At 44.9% G+C, this 18,528-nt stretch overlaps 1 protein-coding gene across 1 annotated transcript in view; it reads right to left on the bottom strand.

Moving 5' to 3' along the window:
• Positions 1 to 1,216: 1,216 nt before the first annotated feature.
• The window catches only part of Dennd2c (DENN domain containing 2C), a 72,029-nt gene continuing 54,717 nt past the window's right edge, over positions 1,217 to 18,528 (bottom strand). Inside the window, exons 9-19 of the mRNA XM_036190815.1 lie at positions 17,662 to 17,771; positions 14,634 to 14,703; positions 13,643 to 13,720; positions 11,954 to 12,094; positions 10,698 to 10,846; positions 9,565 to 9,742; positions 6,410 to 6,451; positions 5,315 to 5,420; positions 3,288 to 3,524; positions 2,696 to 2,782; positions 1,217 to 1,435 (exon numbers count right to left, since the gene is read on the bottom strand). Of these exons, the coding sequence (XP_036046708.1) occupies positions 1,404 to 1,435; positions 2,696 to 2,782; positions 3,288 to 3,524; positions 5,315 to 5,420; positions 6,410 to 6,451; positions 9,565 to 9,742; positions 10,698 to 10,846; positions 11,954 to 12,094; positions 13,643 to 13,720; positions 14,634 to 14,703; positions 17,662 to 17,771 (1,230 nt within the window). The 3' untranslated portion in view covers positions 1,217 to 1,403. The remainder of the gene's footprint in view (positions 1,436 to 2,695; positions 2,783 to 3,287; positions 3,525 to 5,314; positions 5,421 to 6,409; positions 6,452 to 9,564; positions 9,743 to 10,697; positions 10,847 to 11,953; positions 12,095 to 13,642; positions 13,721 to 14,633; positions 14,704 to 17,661; positions 17,772 to 18,528) is intronic.

Here is an 18,528-nt window from a genome sequence, read left to right as displayed (position 1 = left end):
CCTGGGTTCCATTCCCAGCACCCAAAACAAAACAAGGGAAGCAGGGTCTCATCTAGACACGCAGAGCTTGAAGTCTCATCAAAGCCTGGAGGTGGCTCTGCTACACTCCACGGAGACCTTTAAACACTGCTATAATACTAAAGAGCCCAAGCTTTCCCCTGCAGGACTAACTAGCTTCCTCTGTGTTCCTAAGTCAAGTGGTTCTACCTTGAGTGTATAACTGGCCAACTTACTTAACCTCTCTGAACTCCAGTTTCTTGCAAAATATTATGAAGCTGATGGAAAGCTTGAAGAAAATGACATATGCAAATGTATCACAGTGCAGCAAACTTGGCACCAAAAGCCAACAAACAGGTAGCTTGTGTCCTTAAGAGGACATTTTCATATTGGCTGTATCCCACCAAGCGTAGTGATGTTGAGAGGTGAGAGGTCAGCTATTCCAGCAGGACACATTCCGGGAGGACCGGCATGGGCTCTGCTTTCTTACGGTACTAACATGAGTGACATTCTCTAAGACAGGCGGTGGGGAAAAGGGTGATGTCAATGGTGAAAACACTGGAATTAAAGCCACTGGACGCTGTCGAGCTGAGAGTCATGTAAGGTGGTATCATAGTGTTCTCCATCTCTCCAGAGCCTCTCTAGTACCTGACACTCAGCATTTCTCTCATTGTCCTCATCTTTGCATTGTTTTCAAAATATGCAACACTAGCCGGGCGGTGGTGGCGCACGCCTTTAATCCCATCGCTCAGGAGGCAGAGGCAGGCGGATCTCTGTGAGTTCGAGGCCAGCCTGGTCTACAGAGTGAAATCCAGGAAAGGCTCCAAAGCTACACAGAGAAACCCTGTCTCGAAAAAAACCAACCAAACCAAACAAACAAACAAAAAAAAACATGCAACACCAAGTATTTCTGAGTCTTTTTCCTCATAAAAGACAACTGCTTTCATAACAAAATAGAGCTTCTTGTAACCACCAATAACCAAAGACAAAACACCACAGTAAAAACAACTTGGCCAGGAGTGGTGATACCTGCCTTTAATCCCAACACTCGGGAGGCAGAGGCAGGCAGATCTCTGAGTTTAAGGCCAGCCTGGTCTACAGGGTGAGTTCCAGGACAGCCAGGGCTACACAGAGAGAGACCCTGTCTCAGAAAACAAAAACAAAAAAACAAACCAAAAAAAAACCCTAAACCAACCAACCAACCAAATGAAAAGTCCCCAGATCTAAGCAGAAGAGAGCACACTGGTTCTAGCCTGCTCCCAGCTTGCCTGCAGCAGCAGGAGAGGCCTCCTCTGACGCCTTTCCCCTTGCATACTCTCAAGGACTCCGTGGGACTGACTCCAGGACCCGGACCCTTGGAGAGATGCTCTCTGGCACTTTCAGGTACGTTTAGGATGAAGGCAGAGTCACTTCTTGTGGAGAAATCTCATTTTGCTTCCTGGAAGGGGGAGAAGAGTATGAGTGCCTTGTTTACCTTCCCCTGCTGTCCCACTGCAGCAAGGCACCAACAGCCTAGCCGTTCAGAGGCACTCCGAGTAGCTAGCTGCCTTGTCAAGTGCTGTGGTGTGGCTAAGTGTCCCCCAAAGTCCTACGTGTAAAAGCTTGGTCCCCAGCATGTGGTACTATTGAAAGTAGCTAGCGGGCCCTTAAAGAGGAGGGGCCTCCAGGGAGAAGGTCTGGTCACCAGTGTGCCCTTGCAGGTACCTGGCCCCTTCCTGTCTCTGCTTCCGGGCAGTCATCACACAAGCAGCTGCTTCTACCCACGTCTTGCCATGATGTATTACCTTGCCACAGGCCCAAAAGCATCAGGGCCACTCAGCCATGGGCTGAAACTCCCAAACTAGGAGCCCAACCAGGTGTCTAGAGTCTAAGGCCTCATTCTTATCATCTTAAGCATTCTGTTGCCCTAATGGAAAGTTATCAGCTGATGTGTTTAGCCACTAAGAACCCACGAGTGTCTAATTGCAGAGGCGGAAAAGAGCTCAAGATGTAATCTATTACACGTGGTTTTCAGCTAAACTGGAGTCTCCAATTACCTGGCTTACACACTGGGGAGCCCGAAGAAAACTTGTTTAAAGTCTCTAAAGATTATCATCTGATCTAATCCAACCCCAAGGCACAGATGAAATCATAGCTTGCGGCACACTTTGCTAGGGAAGGACAGGGTCTAATCAGGAGTGTATATCCTGAAGCTCAGAGTGTAAGATCACTGTTTGGGAATAGGCACATCCTTGTTCTCATGTAATACTGGACTTTAAAAATCATAAAGAAATGCAAAATGAGGCATCTGCCCTGCCTTCCAGTCCCTCAAATCAGGTATTTTTAAAGTCCGAAGTCCATGCACACAAGTCAGGGGTCCATAGACCCTCTAAAACTATATGTAAAATTTATCTGTATGCATTTTTCTGGTAAATAGGACCACTTTTTAAAAAAGCACCCTCAAAGGATGTAACCTAGAAAAGCTTCGTGATCATGAAATGGAAACTTACACCATCAGGCTAATTAGGGGTTTCACTAGTAGGGAAGCCCCAGCGTTTGAGGTGACTGGCTTTCTGAAACATTAGGAGCCAGGGTCACAGTGTCCAGTCAGCCAGCTTGATGTTGCATTGCTGACTGGATTATGAGTCTTGGGGATGAAGTTTGTTTACTACAAAGCTATTTTATTTTATTTTATCTAACAGAGATAAAAGCAACTCACCAAGACTCCGCAAAATTCTATTCACCCCACTGGGTTCTGACTCAGGAATTGTTTCCAAATACTGGAGAGCGCGGACTTCAAATAAACCTAAGAAGAAGACATTGGTGAGACTGTCCAACACTCCACCCTGGAAACCAATTAAATAAGACATTCCTTTTTCTTTTGATTTTGGGCAGTGCTGTGGGCGGACTCAGGTCTTTGCACATGCTAGGCGTGCTGAACTACTGAGCTATACCTCTTTCTTACTTATTTACTTAACTTTGTGTATGTTCATGCTTTAATGTATGTATGTGGGGTTGGCATGTGCATGCCACAACACACATATAGAGGTCAGAGGTTACCTTGTGGGTGTCTGATCTCTCCCTCCATCATATTGAGCCAGGGATAGAACTTGAGTTGTCACGGTTAACAAATGCCTTTACCAGATGACCTATCTCCCCAGCCCTAATCCTGTTATTAGCAGTGTTTTATTGTACAGTTAAACAATCCCCATAGTAACTCAGACATGCCCTTGTAAGTCTACACATTGTGTCCATTATTCAACCCTTCTAAGAATTCAACTAAGGAGGGACTGGTTTATGCTAGAGCCCACCTTTAACTCCGCTCTGCCGAAGCTCCCGGTCCTGAACAAACCCTGCAAACATCTGCGTCTCCATGAAGAGATCTAGAAAATGGCGGACACTTCGGGAAGTGTGTGACTTTCGGAATGGCTCCCTCTGGAACACACGTTCCCCACGCTCTGTGACAGTCATATTCAGAGAATAATGTCCCACAAGCTCCACAAAAAACCTTACAAATGCTTCAGACACCAGAGAATTGAGTGTCACATCTGTTTCAAAATGAAATAAAGAGAAAAAGCTAAGTTTTGTGAGTGTAGGAATGAATACTAACATTAGTTATGGAAGCCATGTCTAAAGAGTCATGAAAAACCAATGTAGGAATATGCCTTATTAGCTTGCTGCACAGCCCCATGGCATGCAAAAAGCCACAAAAAGTCCTCCCACAGTACTCTTACTGCATCATGTGGCCTGGCTTCCACACTGTGGCTTCATCACTCATGCAAATGCAACCTGTCTTTCTGCTGTCCCCTCTTCCCCTTCCCGGCATCCGTGCTGCATCTGCACCTCTCTGCTGCCCTGGCCTCCTGATTCCCGTCTCTCCTGTGTGACTGACAATTCGGTTTTCTCTTGCCCCTCATCCTCCCCTGAATATGGTCCTTGGACCACTTCTCTTCAGCAGCAGTCTATTCTTTAAAAAGCTAACCGGCAGCCAGGTCTGATGGCTCACACCTGTAATCCCTGCACTTGGGAGATGCAGGCAGGAGAATCAGGAATTCAAGATCACCCTCAGACATATAGTGAGCTCTGAGGCCAGTCTGGGCTCCATGAGATCCTGTCTGCAGCAGCAGCAGCCAAAGCCAGCTGGCACAGAGACAGAGCTGGCTACGCAATTCAAGTCTCCAGACCAGTATTTCACCCTTTCGTTCTCAGGCTGTCAATGGCAGTCATTATTTGGCTGTGCCATTATAAATTGCCTAATTTATAAAGTTCATAAATTCCATTTGTCTGTAAGTCACCATATCAGATCCTTTACAAAACTTGGTAGGCTATGGGCCAATTAAAATAAGATATGTCAAAACACAAATGCACTATATTCTTCTATATATCACTTGCCTCCTCCTCAACTTTCTCACCTAATATTGCACCATGACTTATTTTAATAAAAATAATTTATTGAGTACTAAGTACATGTCAGGCACTACACCAAATACTCTTACAAAGACAATAATCAGATACGCTTCCACTGCTCTCTGACTGTCCATCCGTCTGTCCATCTTTTACTCCCTCTTTAGGATCTTTCTAAAGTCACCCAGGCTGGTCTCAAACTTCGGATCTTTTACTACCTCCCATGTGCTGAGACTACAGAGGTGAACTACTGTGCCTGAAAATACTTCAGGTTGTGATGGGTTTTTTGTTTGTCTGTTTTTAAAGACAAGGTTCTCCAGGCTGGCCTGGAACTCACTATGTAGCTCCACCTGCCTCTGCCTCAGAATGCTGCCATTGAAGGCACATGGTACCACACCCTGCCTCAAAACAACGCTTTATCCCTCTCTAGCTCCCTCCCTTCCACCTGTTCCTATCAGTAAACAGCCTTGGTTTCCCAGCCGACAAGTCCAGGATGACCCTGTTTCTTCTTGTTTTGTTTTCTGAGACAAAGTCTCATTATGTAGCCTTTGCTGGCCTGGCACTGTGTAGCCCAGGCTGGCCTCGAACTCTTAAAATCCAAAGACTCTGCCTTCTAAGTGCTGAGATTAAAGGTATGTGTCATGGGGAGGAGAGGGGGAGAAGTCAAAAATCCTGGGGAGAAGGGGCAATTTTTAAAAGACAGGATGAAGAACTTAAAGAGAAAATGACCTATGAGATAGACCTATAGGAAGAAAGCATTCTATAAATGTCACTTTTCAAAGGCCCTTGGACAGGTGTGGGGTTGGCACTTTGGGGGTCTGTAAGAAAGGGTGTGAGATTTTCAAGGTGCGCTAGGTCGGCCCAGCCCTTAGCTGAGTGCTGATCTTAGTGTGTTCCCGGCTTTAACCTGAAGTCCTAAGCCCAAGTCTCACACCTTGTGAAAACCGCTGTTCCTGGCCCAAGACTTCATTGCGGTCTTCTAAAATCTGTACCAAGGCAGCTTGAAGTTTGGGTGGCAGGATTTCATCCTCATCAGACACCTGGAGAGAAGCACACTGCGTGAGCCTTCAGGAGTTCACACATGCACTAGCTAACAGCCCCCATCCCACAGGTGCTTTGTGGACACTCTACCTTAACTTGACTTCTTTTTAAAGATTTATTTATTTATCATGTACACAGAAGAGGCACCAGATCTCATTGCAGATGGTTGTGAGCCACCATGTGGTTGCTGGGAATTGAACTCAGGACCTCTGGAAGAGCAGCCAGTGCTGTTAACCTCTGAGCCATCTCTCCAGCCCCCCCCCCCTTTTTTTTTTTTTTTTACAAAATCGCTCATCTACAAGTTTCATTTTTTATCTCTAAAGCCATGGCTCTATAAATGGTAGTTCATATGTGAAGAGCTAACTGCTTTGGAAGAAAGATCTGGTTTCCACACTCAGCTTACACCCAGAGAGCTGCTCTGAGACTCACCGCTGTCTATCCATTCCCCATCCCCCAGCATCCGACAGAAAGGACCACTTGTTAGGATTGCTAGAAAGCCGCCTCTAAAGCATTCCATGAACACCCACTGCCCTCAGTCTACGAGACCGCTGGCTTAATATCATCCTTAGAAGTTCACTCCTAACCGAGAAGCTACACAACCAGAGTTAAGTGCTTGTCCTTTCTTTCTGTGTGCTGAACTGTGTGCTTAGGTATCTAGATGGGTACACTACCAGCAAGCCACATCCTCAGCCAATAAATTTAACTTAGAGGCTTATATGTCAACCCTCCTGGAGTTGGTTACTTCTCTTGAGAATGACATTGATGCTGTTTCCTCCTTCCTCCTTTGGGATGGACACCCATAAACTCAAGCCAAAGTTTTCAGGCCCAATCTTGTATGGTTAGCTCCAGTGTCAACTCAGAAATGGGTATGAACCAGAAGTTCTCTCTGAGTCATGTTCTCTAAGCACTTCCAGATATTTTCTGTCTAAGTGCCTATAGAGACACCTATGTCCCCAAACATTATGTAAGCCTCTCCTTTGTCACTCACCTCCTGCAGGAACTTGTCTGCACACAGATCAACTATCAGCACCTGAGGAATAAGGAGACAGGCAGGTTCAACCAGAGACATCCACAGACACACCAGGTACTGCTGGACCGGGATGGGCACTTTGATTCTTTCAGGCCATGGGAACAGTTTCAACAAAATTAACTCAGAGTTGCAGCCAATTTAAAAGTTAATCCATCAAAACAACAAATGAATTGGAAAAGGAAAAAGATGTATACACTGCATATGACAGAGATTTACCAGATGCGTGTGGGAGAACAGTGGGGAGAGCAGCCTATTCAACAAGCAATACTGAGGAGGTGGGTAGCTACAAAGAGGGAAAATCCCCAAATGGTCTACACCACACTATTTGCAAACAAATGAAGTACTAGGTGGAGTAAGAAAAAAGGCAAATATAGGGAGATAACAGAGGAGGACATTCATGTGAAAATGTAAGCAGCCCATGAAAACATCAATCTTAAATGAAAACATTGGCATCTTAACCACATACAAATGAACAACTCTCCTCCATTAAAAAGTGTCATTTTAGGCTGGGTGTGGTGATGCAAGATAAACTACCAGCAGTCTGGAGGCTCTGACAGGACTGTTGACAAGTCCCACCCAGCCTGGAGACAGAGGGAGACCCTGCATCAAAAAATGAACAAATGGCCTCCACCCTAACACCCAACAAAACACACACACCAGAAAATGAGTTCAGAACACGGTTTTAGAAAATGAAAAGCCAAGTCTCAAGGGCTGGTGATGTAGCCCAGTCAGCAGAACGCTTGCCTCGCATGAACAAAGCCCACAATTTGGTCCTTTGCACTGAATACATCAGGTGTTATGCCTGTAACCCCAGAACTGGGGGGAACGAGGGTGGGCAGTCAGAAGTTCAAACTCATGCATAACTACAAAGTGCATTTGAGGCCAGCCTGGGCTTCCAGAGACCATAAACCTCGATAAAAAGACCTCCAAAAGAAGACACCCCCATCCAAAAAAAGAAAAAAGAAAAAAAAGAAAAGAAAAGAAAAAAACTAATAAAAAAAAGAGGCTTTGGGGTTGGGCTGTTGTTCAGAGTTAGAGCACTCATCTAGGTAGGTACTCTGGGTTTGATCCCCAGCACCATAAAAACAAAACCAAACAGAAAAACAAGACATCTTACAAATCATGGAGGATAAATAACCCTGGGTGAATATAGAATATGATTTACAATAAATGATATTCAATGACTGGTAAACACACCTCAAAAGCAATCAAGGAACACAAATTCCACTGCAATGGGCAAATGTACAGCTCCACAGTCACCAGCCAGGGCAGCTAAACCACACAGCTGGTGACGTGTGGACAACGGCCCCTCTCCTGTGCTGCTGGGAGAAGTTTAATTGGCATTCCTTCGAAGAAGTTCGAGTTCACTCACTGAAGTTGAAGATGTGCTTTTATCCTATCACTCAGAATTCCACCTGAGCACATACCCACAGAACCCAAGCATGTAGGGACCGAGTATGATGCATAAAAACATTTACAACAGGATTATTCATAAAAACCTCAAGCTGGAGATAGCCCAGACATTTATCAACTGCAGAATGGGTAAGAAAATTGTGGTACACTCACACAATGGCATATTCTAGGTGATCAGAAGCATCCAACTATTAGTAAACCTATACAGATGAATCTTAACACACATCCCTAACAGAGAAAAGCTACATTCCTCTTTTATACCAAGTTTCAAAACTGAGGACACAGGATAACACTGTTATTATAATTTATTTATCACTCTGTGTGTGTGTGTGTGTGTGTGTGTGTGTGTGTGTGTGATGCACAAAGTCCTGGTGTGCCATGGTGTACGGAGGACGATTTGTAGAAGTGAATTTTCTTCCTCTGCCTTTGGGTGGAACTCGGGATGCCAGGTTCCCGCAAGCACATTCACCTGCTGAGCCACCATGCATTTTTGGAGATAAAATTATAAAGAAATACAAACAGATGGCTACTATAAGAGTCAAGACGGTAGTGAGCTTTTCTGGGGAGTGGGGAAGGGACCACGAGATTAGAGATTGAATCTTTCGCTGTGATGCCCGTTACAATCCAATCCTGTATTATATAAATAGTCACTTTGTAATAATACTTCACTAAGGTGTATATTCTGTTTGTTTAGGTTAAATATCTTTACATGTGCTATATCTGGAACAATTTTTTTAAGTCAACCCTGAGAAATTTTGTATTGATTTAAAAGAAAACAAGTGCCAGCAATATCAAGCTGGATGACCTGCTCTTCATCCCTGTTGCCCACAGAAAAGTGAAGGAGAGGGGCTGGAAAGATGGATGGCTCAGAGGTTGAGAGCACTTCCAGAGCTCACAACTATCTGTAACTCAGTTCCAGGGGATCTAACACCATCACACAGACATACATGCAGGCAAAACACCAATGCACACAAATAAATAAAAAGGAACAATTTAAAAACAATTCTATTTTAAAGTGAAGGAGAGAACTGACCAACAAAATTGTCCTCTGACCTCCACATGTGTGCCATGGCACCCCACCCCCCACCCCCCCACACACACAAGTGTTTTTTTAAAAAAGAAGACCAAGCCAGATGGTGGTCGCACATCTTTAATCCCCGCACTTGGAAGGCAGAGGCAGGTGGATCTCTGAGTTCAAGGCCAGCAAGTTCCAGGACAGCCAGGACTACACAGAGAAACCCTGCCTCAAAAAAAAAAAAAGGAAAAAGAAACCCTCCTTTTTATACATAGATGGGTCCACCGCTCACTACTGTAAAGTGAGCATCAGGATGCAAATGTACCATGGAATTGTTTTCTCTTTAAGATATAAAATATGACAATGTAACAAATGATCAATTATTGTAATACTTAAAATGTTTAGATTTATTTATTTTATTTCATGTGTATGAGTGTTTTGCTCATATGTCTGTCTGTTATCATGTGAACTCCTGGAATTGGAGTTATGGGTAGTTGTGAATCACCAAGAGGTTACTCAGAATTGAATCTGGGTCCTCTGTAAGAACAAAATGTCTTAACTGCTGAGACATTTCTGAAGCCCAAATGATAAAATTATTTTATTAATAACAATTCTACCCCTCTTAAAAGATCATTTGGTTTCCTTTGCCAATGTTCTCACATTTCCCGAATGTTTTCCATCTTACCTCTTCAATGGGAAGGTCCTGGAGTTGGGGTAGGGAACAAGACAAGATTCCAATAAGGAATGGAGTGGGAGAGCACACTATGTCAATCATGGACACTGGTAATACTGGGATGTAGGTGTGCTGCCAGGTGAATGGATAGAGTGTAGCTACGACAGCATGGCCACATTTTGACAGGGTGCTAGACAGAGGAGAAGCACATGTCACAGATGGAACAGCACATGGAACATATTTCAAATATTATGCTAAAGAATTATACAGTGACCTCACTGGCCTTCACAGATCAATAACCCTGTGAATATGTACTAATTGCTAGCAGATTCATCTCAGTCTGGTTCAGCACAATTTATTATACTAAAAAACCAATGTTCACCAGGCAGTGGTGGCACAAGCCTTTAATCCCAGCACTCAGGAGGCTGAGGAAGGCGGATCTCTGTGAGGCCAGCCTGGTCTACAAAGAAAGTTCCAGGACATCCAGGGCAACACAGGGAAACCCTGTCTCAAAAAACCAAAACCAATAACAACAACCAAAAACCCAAAATCAAAACAAACAAACAAAAAACCCCACCAATGTTCCCATAGAAAATCAATACTGATATTTTTTAAAATATGTGGGAGAATCTCACTACATTGCCCAGGCTGTCCTTGCATTTCTGGGTTCAAGTGATTCTTCTGTCTCAGGTCTCCTGAGTAGATGGGACACTGGTGTGAACCACTCAGCCCGGAAAGCAATACCATTTTTTTTAAAAACTTTCTTTCTGTTTTGTTGTTTAGTTGGCTGGGTTTTTTTTGTTTGTTTGTTTGTTTGTTTGAAGACAGGATCTCTGTAGCCTTGTCTGGCCTTGAACTCACAGAGCTCTGCCTGCCTCTGCTTCCTGAGTATTGGGATTAAAGGTGTGCACCACCAAAACTAGCCATCTTTGTAATTTTACACACAAGCCTTTACAATTTCTGTCTTCTCCATCTGGGTCACAGGAACTGAACCTGGGTCCTTTGCAAGACCAACAAGTGCTCTCATACTGAGCCAGCTCTCCAGCTCCAGTTCTAGGTATTTTAAATATAGGCCCACTGTAAAATAAATAAATAAATGCAAGCCAAACACCAGCATGAAGTATCAGATTCCACTCATTTCTTACCTCAGGCTGTTGGCAACAAAGATCACCCTCCGCTCTAAGAGAAGAGAGGCACAGACCCGGACGAGACGGCACACACTCAAGCACTTGAAAAGACATTCAAAATCCACATGCTCCAGGCGTGAATCCAGCGGTCGGCAGAGTTCAATGGACTGAAACGCAAGAGAAAACCAGGAGAGCCGAGGTTGGACAGCACCTCTAACGGCAGCATTAACAGAAGAACTTCTCGCTCCTTCTCTAGTCTGAAAAAGGTCTGCTACTTGGGTCAGGTGTGGTGGCACACATCTTTAATCCTAGTTAGTACTCAGGAGCTAGAAGCAGGCGTATCCCTGAGTTCAAGGCCAGCTAGGGCAACATAGTGATATCCTGTTTGGGGAAAAGGAAAAAGTCTGCTGCAAAGAGTTTATGAAGATGCCGTAAAGTCCGGGGAAAATCATTCCATCTGACAAATATAAACATACATACATTATGTATACACATACACATGTCTGTCATTTATCATATTGACACGGCACTGTAACGGGACCCAATCTATGTCAGGTAGGAAACCCAGGGCTGAGGATCAACTACCTCACATATTCAGTGTTTCATCAGAGTTTCAAGGAAATAAAACATATTGCCTTGAAAAGGTAAAACTATTCCTCCCCATGCACGGGCTTCTGGAAACTGTGCCTTGCTGTGGGATATTTGTACACTGTGTGAAGATATATTGCTGTGATTGGTTGTTGTTTTTTTTTTTTTTTTTTTTTATTTTGGTTTTTCGAGACAGGGTTTCTCTGTGTAGCTTTGTGCCTTTCCTGGAACTCACTTGGTAGCCCAGGCTGGCCTTGAACTCACAGAGATCCGCCTGGCTCTGCCTCCCAAGTGTTGGGATTAAAGGCGTGCGCCACCACCGCTGTGATTGGTTTAAAAGAGCTGACTGTCTAATAGCTAGACAGGAGGTATAGGCAAGATTTCTGGTCAGAGGGAGAAGAAGAAGGAGGAGCCAGGAGACACAGAGAGGAAACAGGAGGTGCAAGATGGAAGAGAGGTAATGCCATGCAACAGGACGAAGATTAATATAAACACGTTAATTTAAGTTCTAAGAGCTAGTTAGGAACAAGCCTAAGCTACAGGCTGAGCTTTCATAATTAATAAGAAGTCTCTGTGTCATTATTTATGAGCTCGCAACCCAAAGAAAAATCTGTCTACAGTGCCTGCAATAGTACAAGGTTTGCTTTTAGGTGGTTACTAGACCGTGGTGAGATGAATTAACTTACCCCATCTCCAGCCCCAGGGAGGTAGCTCTTAACCGTGATGGTGCGTCCGGGAGCTGGGAAAGGGGCTTCCATGACACTTCGCATGAATGGGTAAACAAGGGCTGGAGACATTTCTCTTCTCTTCTCTACTTCATCCAGAATCTGCATGGGGACACAAACAAACAAACAAACAAACCCCACAGTAATTTACTAAGACCTCAGTCCAGAAACATAAGGAAACCCTACTATAAATAAATAACAACAGTAGATTCAGACAAACAGGCTCTGCAACTCAAAAAAGCTCAAAGTACATGGTGAGGCTATCTTTACACCCCGAAAGTTACTCAAGTCAGCTTATGTTTAGAAACTACTTTAAAAAAAATAATAATTTGTACTCCTTTTGTGTGTGTGTGTGTGTGTGTGTGTGTGTGTGTGTGTGTGCGCGCGCGCATGCGCACATGCCATGCTCAGTGTGGAAGTCAGAAGACAACTTGTGGGGGGTCTTAGTTCTCTTCCTCCACTGTGTGGTCCTGGGGACTGAAGTCTGGTTTTCAGGCTTGGTGGCAAGTGCCTTTACCACACAGCCATCTCACCCAAACTGGAGACCATTTTCATTTCAATAAAGGGCAAAACATATAAACACTGACAGTGATATCCTACAAGTTGGGTCTGGAAAATCAAGAGGCAAGATATGCTTCAGTGTGGGGTTTGGGGGCGGGAGAGTTGACTCAGTGGTTAATTAAGAGCACTTGTTACTCTTGTAGGCCTGGATCCAATTCCCAGTACCCACACAGAAGCTCATAACCAGCTGTAACTCGACTTCCAGGGGATCTGACACCTTCTTCTGGGCCCACAGGCACCATGCATACATGTTCTACACAGGCACGTGTGCAGGCAAAACACCATACACACAAAATAAACAAATAAATCTTTAATTATTTATTCCTTTAAGCTGGGAGTTTGAGCAGACCAAAACCATAACAGAGCAGCAACTGCAACCTGATCAGGGGTCTAAGTTTACCTTCAAGCTTATGGGTTGTTTTTTTTTTTCATTTTTAAATTCACTGGGGGGATGACTATATGCCAGAGGCCTTGGACCAGACCAATGACTCACTGCAGTGAACATTCTGCAGGTGGGGCTGAGTGGACAAAAGAGTGTACTGTATGACACACTGCAGCTCCCAATACCACCAGGATGAAGAGGTATTGGAAAGACAGAGGAGCAAGGTGGGTTTTTTGTTGTTGTTTTGTTTTTAATTAAGATTTTTTTTGGGGGGGGGTTCTTTTGGGGAATACACTGCAGGGGTGAGGGGCAGGGTATGGAGGGACTAGGAGATGAGCAGAATTGGGGAGGATGATATTAAATTCCCTAAGAATCAATAAAGAATTATGTTAAAAAACAACTCATTGGGGAGGGACATCAATTGTCACAGCACAGATGTGTAGGCCAGAGGACAGCTTGTGGCTCATTTCTTTCCTCCCACCATGTGGGTTCCAAGAGTCAAATTCAGGTCGTCAGCCTTGAGGGACCCTGCCTTGACCTGCTGAGCCATCTGAAGAGTCTGAGTCTGTGGCTTGTAACTCATTGTGGGCGAGCTTTCTCAAGGAGTATATTAAAGTCTATGCCACTCAATATTCTCCGGTGAAATCACCAGCAATAAAGATGACCTCAGACCGAGAGGCTCTTCCCAGAGCCCACGCTTCACTCACCTTTGAGAAGAGGTTGAAGCAACCTAAACGACTGACCATGCAGTATACCTCGGGGAGCCGCTTGCCTTTGCCTTCCGGCTGGAAACACAAACCAAGCAGAGCAAGGGTTTACCACCTTAACTATTAATATTCACTTAACAGGCCCCTTCTATGTGGCAGGTGCTTGTCCCAAACTTCCCGACTCAAGCGATGCTCTTCAGACACCAAAGTTGATGAACTGCAGGTGTGCACAGGCGTCTTTCAATACTGTTCAGTCAGCAGGAGTGAGGCTTTCCTGCTCAGTGAGCACTTCAAGGTGGGGGAAGTACTAAGGAGGAAGGCATGATTTCCTCAGGCTTATGGCCTAAACGACATGACACCTGAGACAGGTTGGGAGGACCTCAGCCTCTCCCACTGGCTCTCTGGACAGCATTCTTGAGTGTGCCACACTGACATTCAATCTCTGCCAGGAATTCCTTTCTCTACTGCAAAGAAACAACTCAGTGAAACCCACAGCCTTTCTATTCTGACCTTCACCTCACTCTTGCTATGTAAACTAACATAGCATAGCTTCTTTTTTGGGGGGGCTGAGGATCGAACCCAGGACCTTGCGTTTGGTAGGCAAGTAATCTACCACTGAGCTAAATCCCCAACCCTGCATAGCTTCTTTTTTAAAAACTCCATCTTTGTTTTATGTATATAGGTGTTTGCTGCATGTAAGGCTGTGCACCATGTGTGTGCAGTGCCCGTGAAGTGCCACAAGAGGGCATCGGATCCCCGGAGACTGGAGTCTGCTGTGAGCCACACTCCCCATGGGTGCTGGGTGTCGAATCTGGGTCCTCTGGAAGACCAATCAGTGTTCTTAACCACTGAGCCTTGCCAAGCCTAATGCAGCTTCCTGGATGTGCACATAATTAAATAGCCCTTAAAGTCATAGAGAGACAATGCTCCTCAAGTTCCTAGTCGGCCTTTCTTGTCCCTTAGCCGACTCTGGCACCAATCTGGTACTCACCAAAAGCTTCTTACAGTAACCAAACCACCGACTTCCATCTTCACCAGTCAACACGAAGGAGAATGTTTCACTGAAAACAAAAACAGCTGCTTAAGACATTACTCACAGACCAAGGAGTCCCTTTGTGATCTAAGAGGAAGCAGAAATACCCATTTATTTCAAGTCACATTCCCACAGAGCACGCCGGCCTTGTCCAGGGTGAGTGAGTGGGTACAGGATAAGCTGTTGGTATTGTCTCCTTTTGTTGAATATCTAGTTTAGCCAAACATATGGGTAATCAAGCTATAGAGGATTTTGGTAACATATTTCTCCCTTGTGAATTCTTCTGTGTTTGGTTCTGAGTGGCCATATGAACAGTGACAGAAGAAAGTCTAGATCCTGGGCTGGAGAGATGGCTCAGTGGAGAGAGTGTTTGCTGCACAGCATGGCCTGGGTACAGACCCACATGTCTACACAAAGCTGGATGCAATAGCATGCATCTGCAATCTTAGCATTCCTGCAGTGAGATGGGAGGCAGAGACAGGGGAACCCTAGAAGTTCCAAGGCCAGCTAGCTTGCCATAAACAGCAGAGAGTAAGAGACCTTGTCTCAGACAAGGCAGAGGCAGGGGCTGAACAATGCTGTCCTTTAACCTCTTACATGAATATGCACGCCATTCTCTTTCTCATCCACACACAGGGATGGGAAAAAGATTACACCCTTTTCCTTGATGTTTCAGACAGGGTTTCTCTGTATAGCCCTTATTGTCCTGGAACTCACTCTGTTGAGCTCACAGAGATCCATCTGCCTGTACCTCCCAAGTGCTGCGATCAAAGGCGTGCACCACCACTGCCCTGCTAGATTATATCCTTGATATATACAAATCAATAGGAAAAATATTAACTCCTCATTCTAAATATGAGCCAAAAATGAACAGCACAGCTGGGAGTGGTGGCACATGCCTTTAATCCCAGCACTTGGGAGGCAGAGGCAGGAGGATCTCTGTGAGTTCAAGCCTGATGTATAAAGCAAGTTCTGGAACAGCTAAGGCTACACAGAGAAACCCTATCTCAAAAAACCAAAACAAAACAAAAAACCCCCAAAAAAAACAAAATAAAAAACCTCACAAAATACCCAAAGATGCTCCCAAAAGATACTCATTTAATGAGCAAAGAACCTCCAATTTGAATAGTGAATCACTATTTAAACTTATTTTCTGTGTATGAGTGTTTTGCCTGCGTATACATCTGCGCACCACTATGTACAGTGCCCACAGAGACCAAAGGGAGCCTTAGGTCCTCCGAGCCCCAATTTCAGCTGGTTGTGAGCTGCTCCATGGTGCGGGAACCAAACCTAGTCCTGCTCAAGAGCAGCCAGCGCTTTTCCCTCTAAGCCATCTATGCGCACTGAGGATCTGTACTCAAATACGGTAAAAAATTATTGGAAAGGAGCATTTACAGTGGTGACTCCTGAGCAGTCACCGCCTTTGCTTTCGACTTACTCTTCTGCATTTCCTAAACATTCTAGAACAGACTCAACGCAGGAGGAAGCCAACCAGAGCAGGCCAACGGGAGAGAGTGCACAAGCTAGCCATGCAAGTGACAACACAGAGCAGCAATGCTGGCAGCTGAGAGCTGAGCGCTGTGGTCTTAACCACTGAGCTATCCCTCTTCTGGCCCTTACTGGTTTGTTTTTTGCACAAAGTCTCACTGCTTCCCGGACTGGCCTTCAACCTTGCCTCAAGTGACTCTTGTCTTAGGACCTGAGTAACTGTGAGTACAGACGTATTTTAATACACCCCGATTACGGTGTAAAGAAGGCACCGATTGGCAGAGCACACCTCTAATCCCAGCACTCGGGAGGCATAGGCCAGTGAATCTCTGTGAGTCTGAAACCACTCTGGTCTTCATATCAAGTTCTGGGCCAGGCAGGGCTACATTTTTGGTCTCAAAAACAAAACAAAACAAAAAACAAAACAAAAAACAAAAAACCAAAAAGCGTGATTTGGAAGTGATAATGGTTTTAGAAACTAAAATTGGGGGGGGGGGGGAGCTGGAGAGGTGGCTCAGAGGTTAAGAGCACTAGCTGTTCTTTCAGAGGTCCTGAGTTCAATTCCCAGCAACCACATGGTAGCTCACAAACCACCTGTAATGAGATCTGGTTCCCTCTTCTGGCATGTAGACAGAACACTGTATTTGTAATAAATAAATAAATCTTAAGGGATTGGAGATTTAGCTCAGTGATAGAGCACTTGCCTAGCAAGCGCAAGGCCCTGGGTTCAATCCTCAGCTCCACAAAAAAAAAAAAAAAAACTTAAAGAAAAAGAAACTAAAATTGGCATTTTCCTCTAGATACCTTAACTAAATTCCTTCTTTTGGATTTCTTTTTATTATTTTTAAGTGTGCACACATGAGTATGGATGCCCTTAGAGAATAGAGGCATGGGATCCCCTTGGTGCTGGGATTACAGGGAGCTGTGAGGCGCTGGGCCATAGGTACTGGGAACCAAACTCAGGTCCTCGGCAAGAGTAGCACTTGCTCTTAACTACTGGGACATCTGCCATCCCTGCAGCCCCACGCAATTCTTTAATGCGTCGGTTACCCACACCTATCATCAAGCTGGAGTCTCCCTCTGTACAGGGCCCATGAGGGAACACAGAATCCAGGCTATGGCTTCGTCTACCAGCTTGAAGGAGAAACAAGACAATGACAATTGTTCTGTTCTGCTCTTTCTAGGTTAACCCCTGAGCTACAGGTGTAGTCACTGCCCCCGCGTCCATCCCCGCCCCCCACCTACTCTGGGCCATTTCTGGGCAGGTGATGTGGCCCCAACTTGCTCTGCAGAACTGCTGAGCTAAGGAGATGCACAAACTTGTGTTCTGGGTTTGCTGAGCTCTCGTAGGAAATGTTCTATCTCTTCCCCACCCGGCCCACCGCAGCTAGGCCTGCTCCTGTTCACTCCTGGAGCTCTCCTCCCGACTCTACCCATTCGGCACAAACTGATTCGATGCACAGTTCCAGCAAACTGAAATCAGAAGGAGCCCATCTACCTCTTGAGTTCTGAGGTTGGCACCCAGTCCTTTGAATCAGGAAAACAAAATTTGGGGATGACTTTGAGTCTCTCTTCGGTGTCTCTGGATTGCTTATAGCCATGATCACCCTGAAAAAGATAGCACAGAACATCAACCTATGAAAACAGGTAACAGGAGTTAGAAACAAAACTCCTCAGTCTGGTCTTGGGGAAGCCTGATGGTTCATGTAGAGGTTTCCCGCAGTGTGGCTTTGTACTGCTGAACAGTAGGGAAGGAAGGAGAAGGCTGAAAATCCATGACTGTGCATGGAGGGAGGGCAGCTGCTGAGAACAAAGAATCCATCTGACACAGCAGCGAACCTGTGAAGACGCTGGTGAAGACTATATCTATTCAGAGTAAGGGAGCCACGCCAAAGAGCTTTCAGCCAGGGAGAATCTAGACTCAAGATTCTCACACTAGTGCGATGCAGTATTTTATGAATCATGGAATTTAAGATAAATACACAACAAAAACCTAGGCAGCTCAAAGCATTCTCTGATTCCTAATCAAGGAACTTTAAAAAGGCAGATGAATGTTATTTAGAAAGATGCTATTTTTAAATGTTACTCTGTATATAATCATTCCTTTAGCTTTGTTACCTAATTACAGGTTTACAACTTCCTGTAAAATTTTAGCATGGAAGACTCTTACAAAAGTGTGGTTAAGCCAGGCCTGATGCCGCCCACCTGGAACCCTGGCTCTTGGGAGATAGAGGCAAGAGAATGAGGAATGCAAGGCCAACCTTGGCTACACAGAGAACTCAAGTCAGCCTGGACTATGTAAGACCCTGCTCCAAAATAACAACAAACAAACAAACAGGTACTGTATTTCAAAATGTAGTCTAAA

This window comes from Onychomys torridus, chromosome 6, assembly GCF_903995425.1.
Source record: "Onychomys torridus chromosome 6, mOncTor1.1, whole genome shotgun sequence".
NCBI lineage: Eukaryota > Metazoa > Chordata > Mammalia > Rodentia > Cricetidae > Onychomys > Onychomys torridus.
Note: the sequence above shows the minus strand (reverse complement) of the source record. Positions and strands in the feature narration are given on the sequence as shown.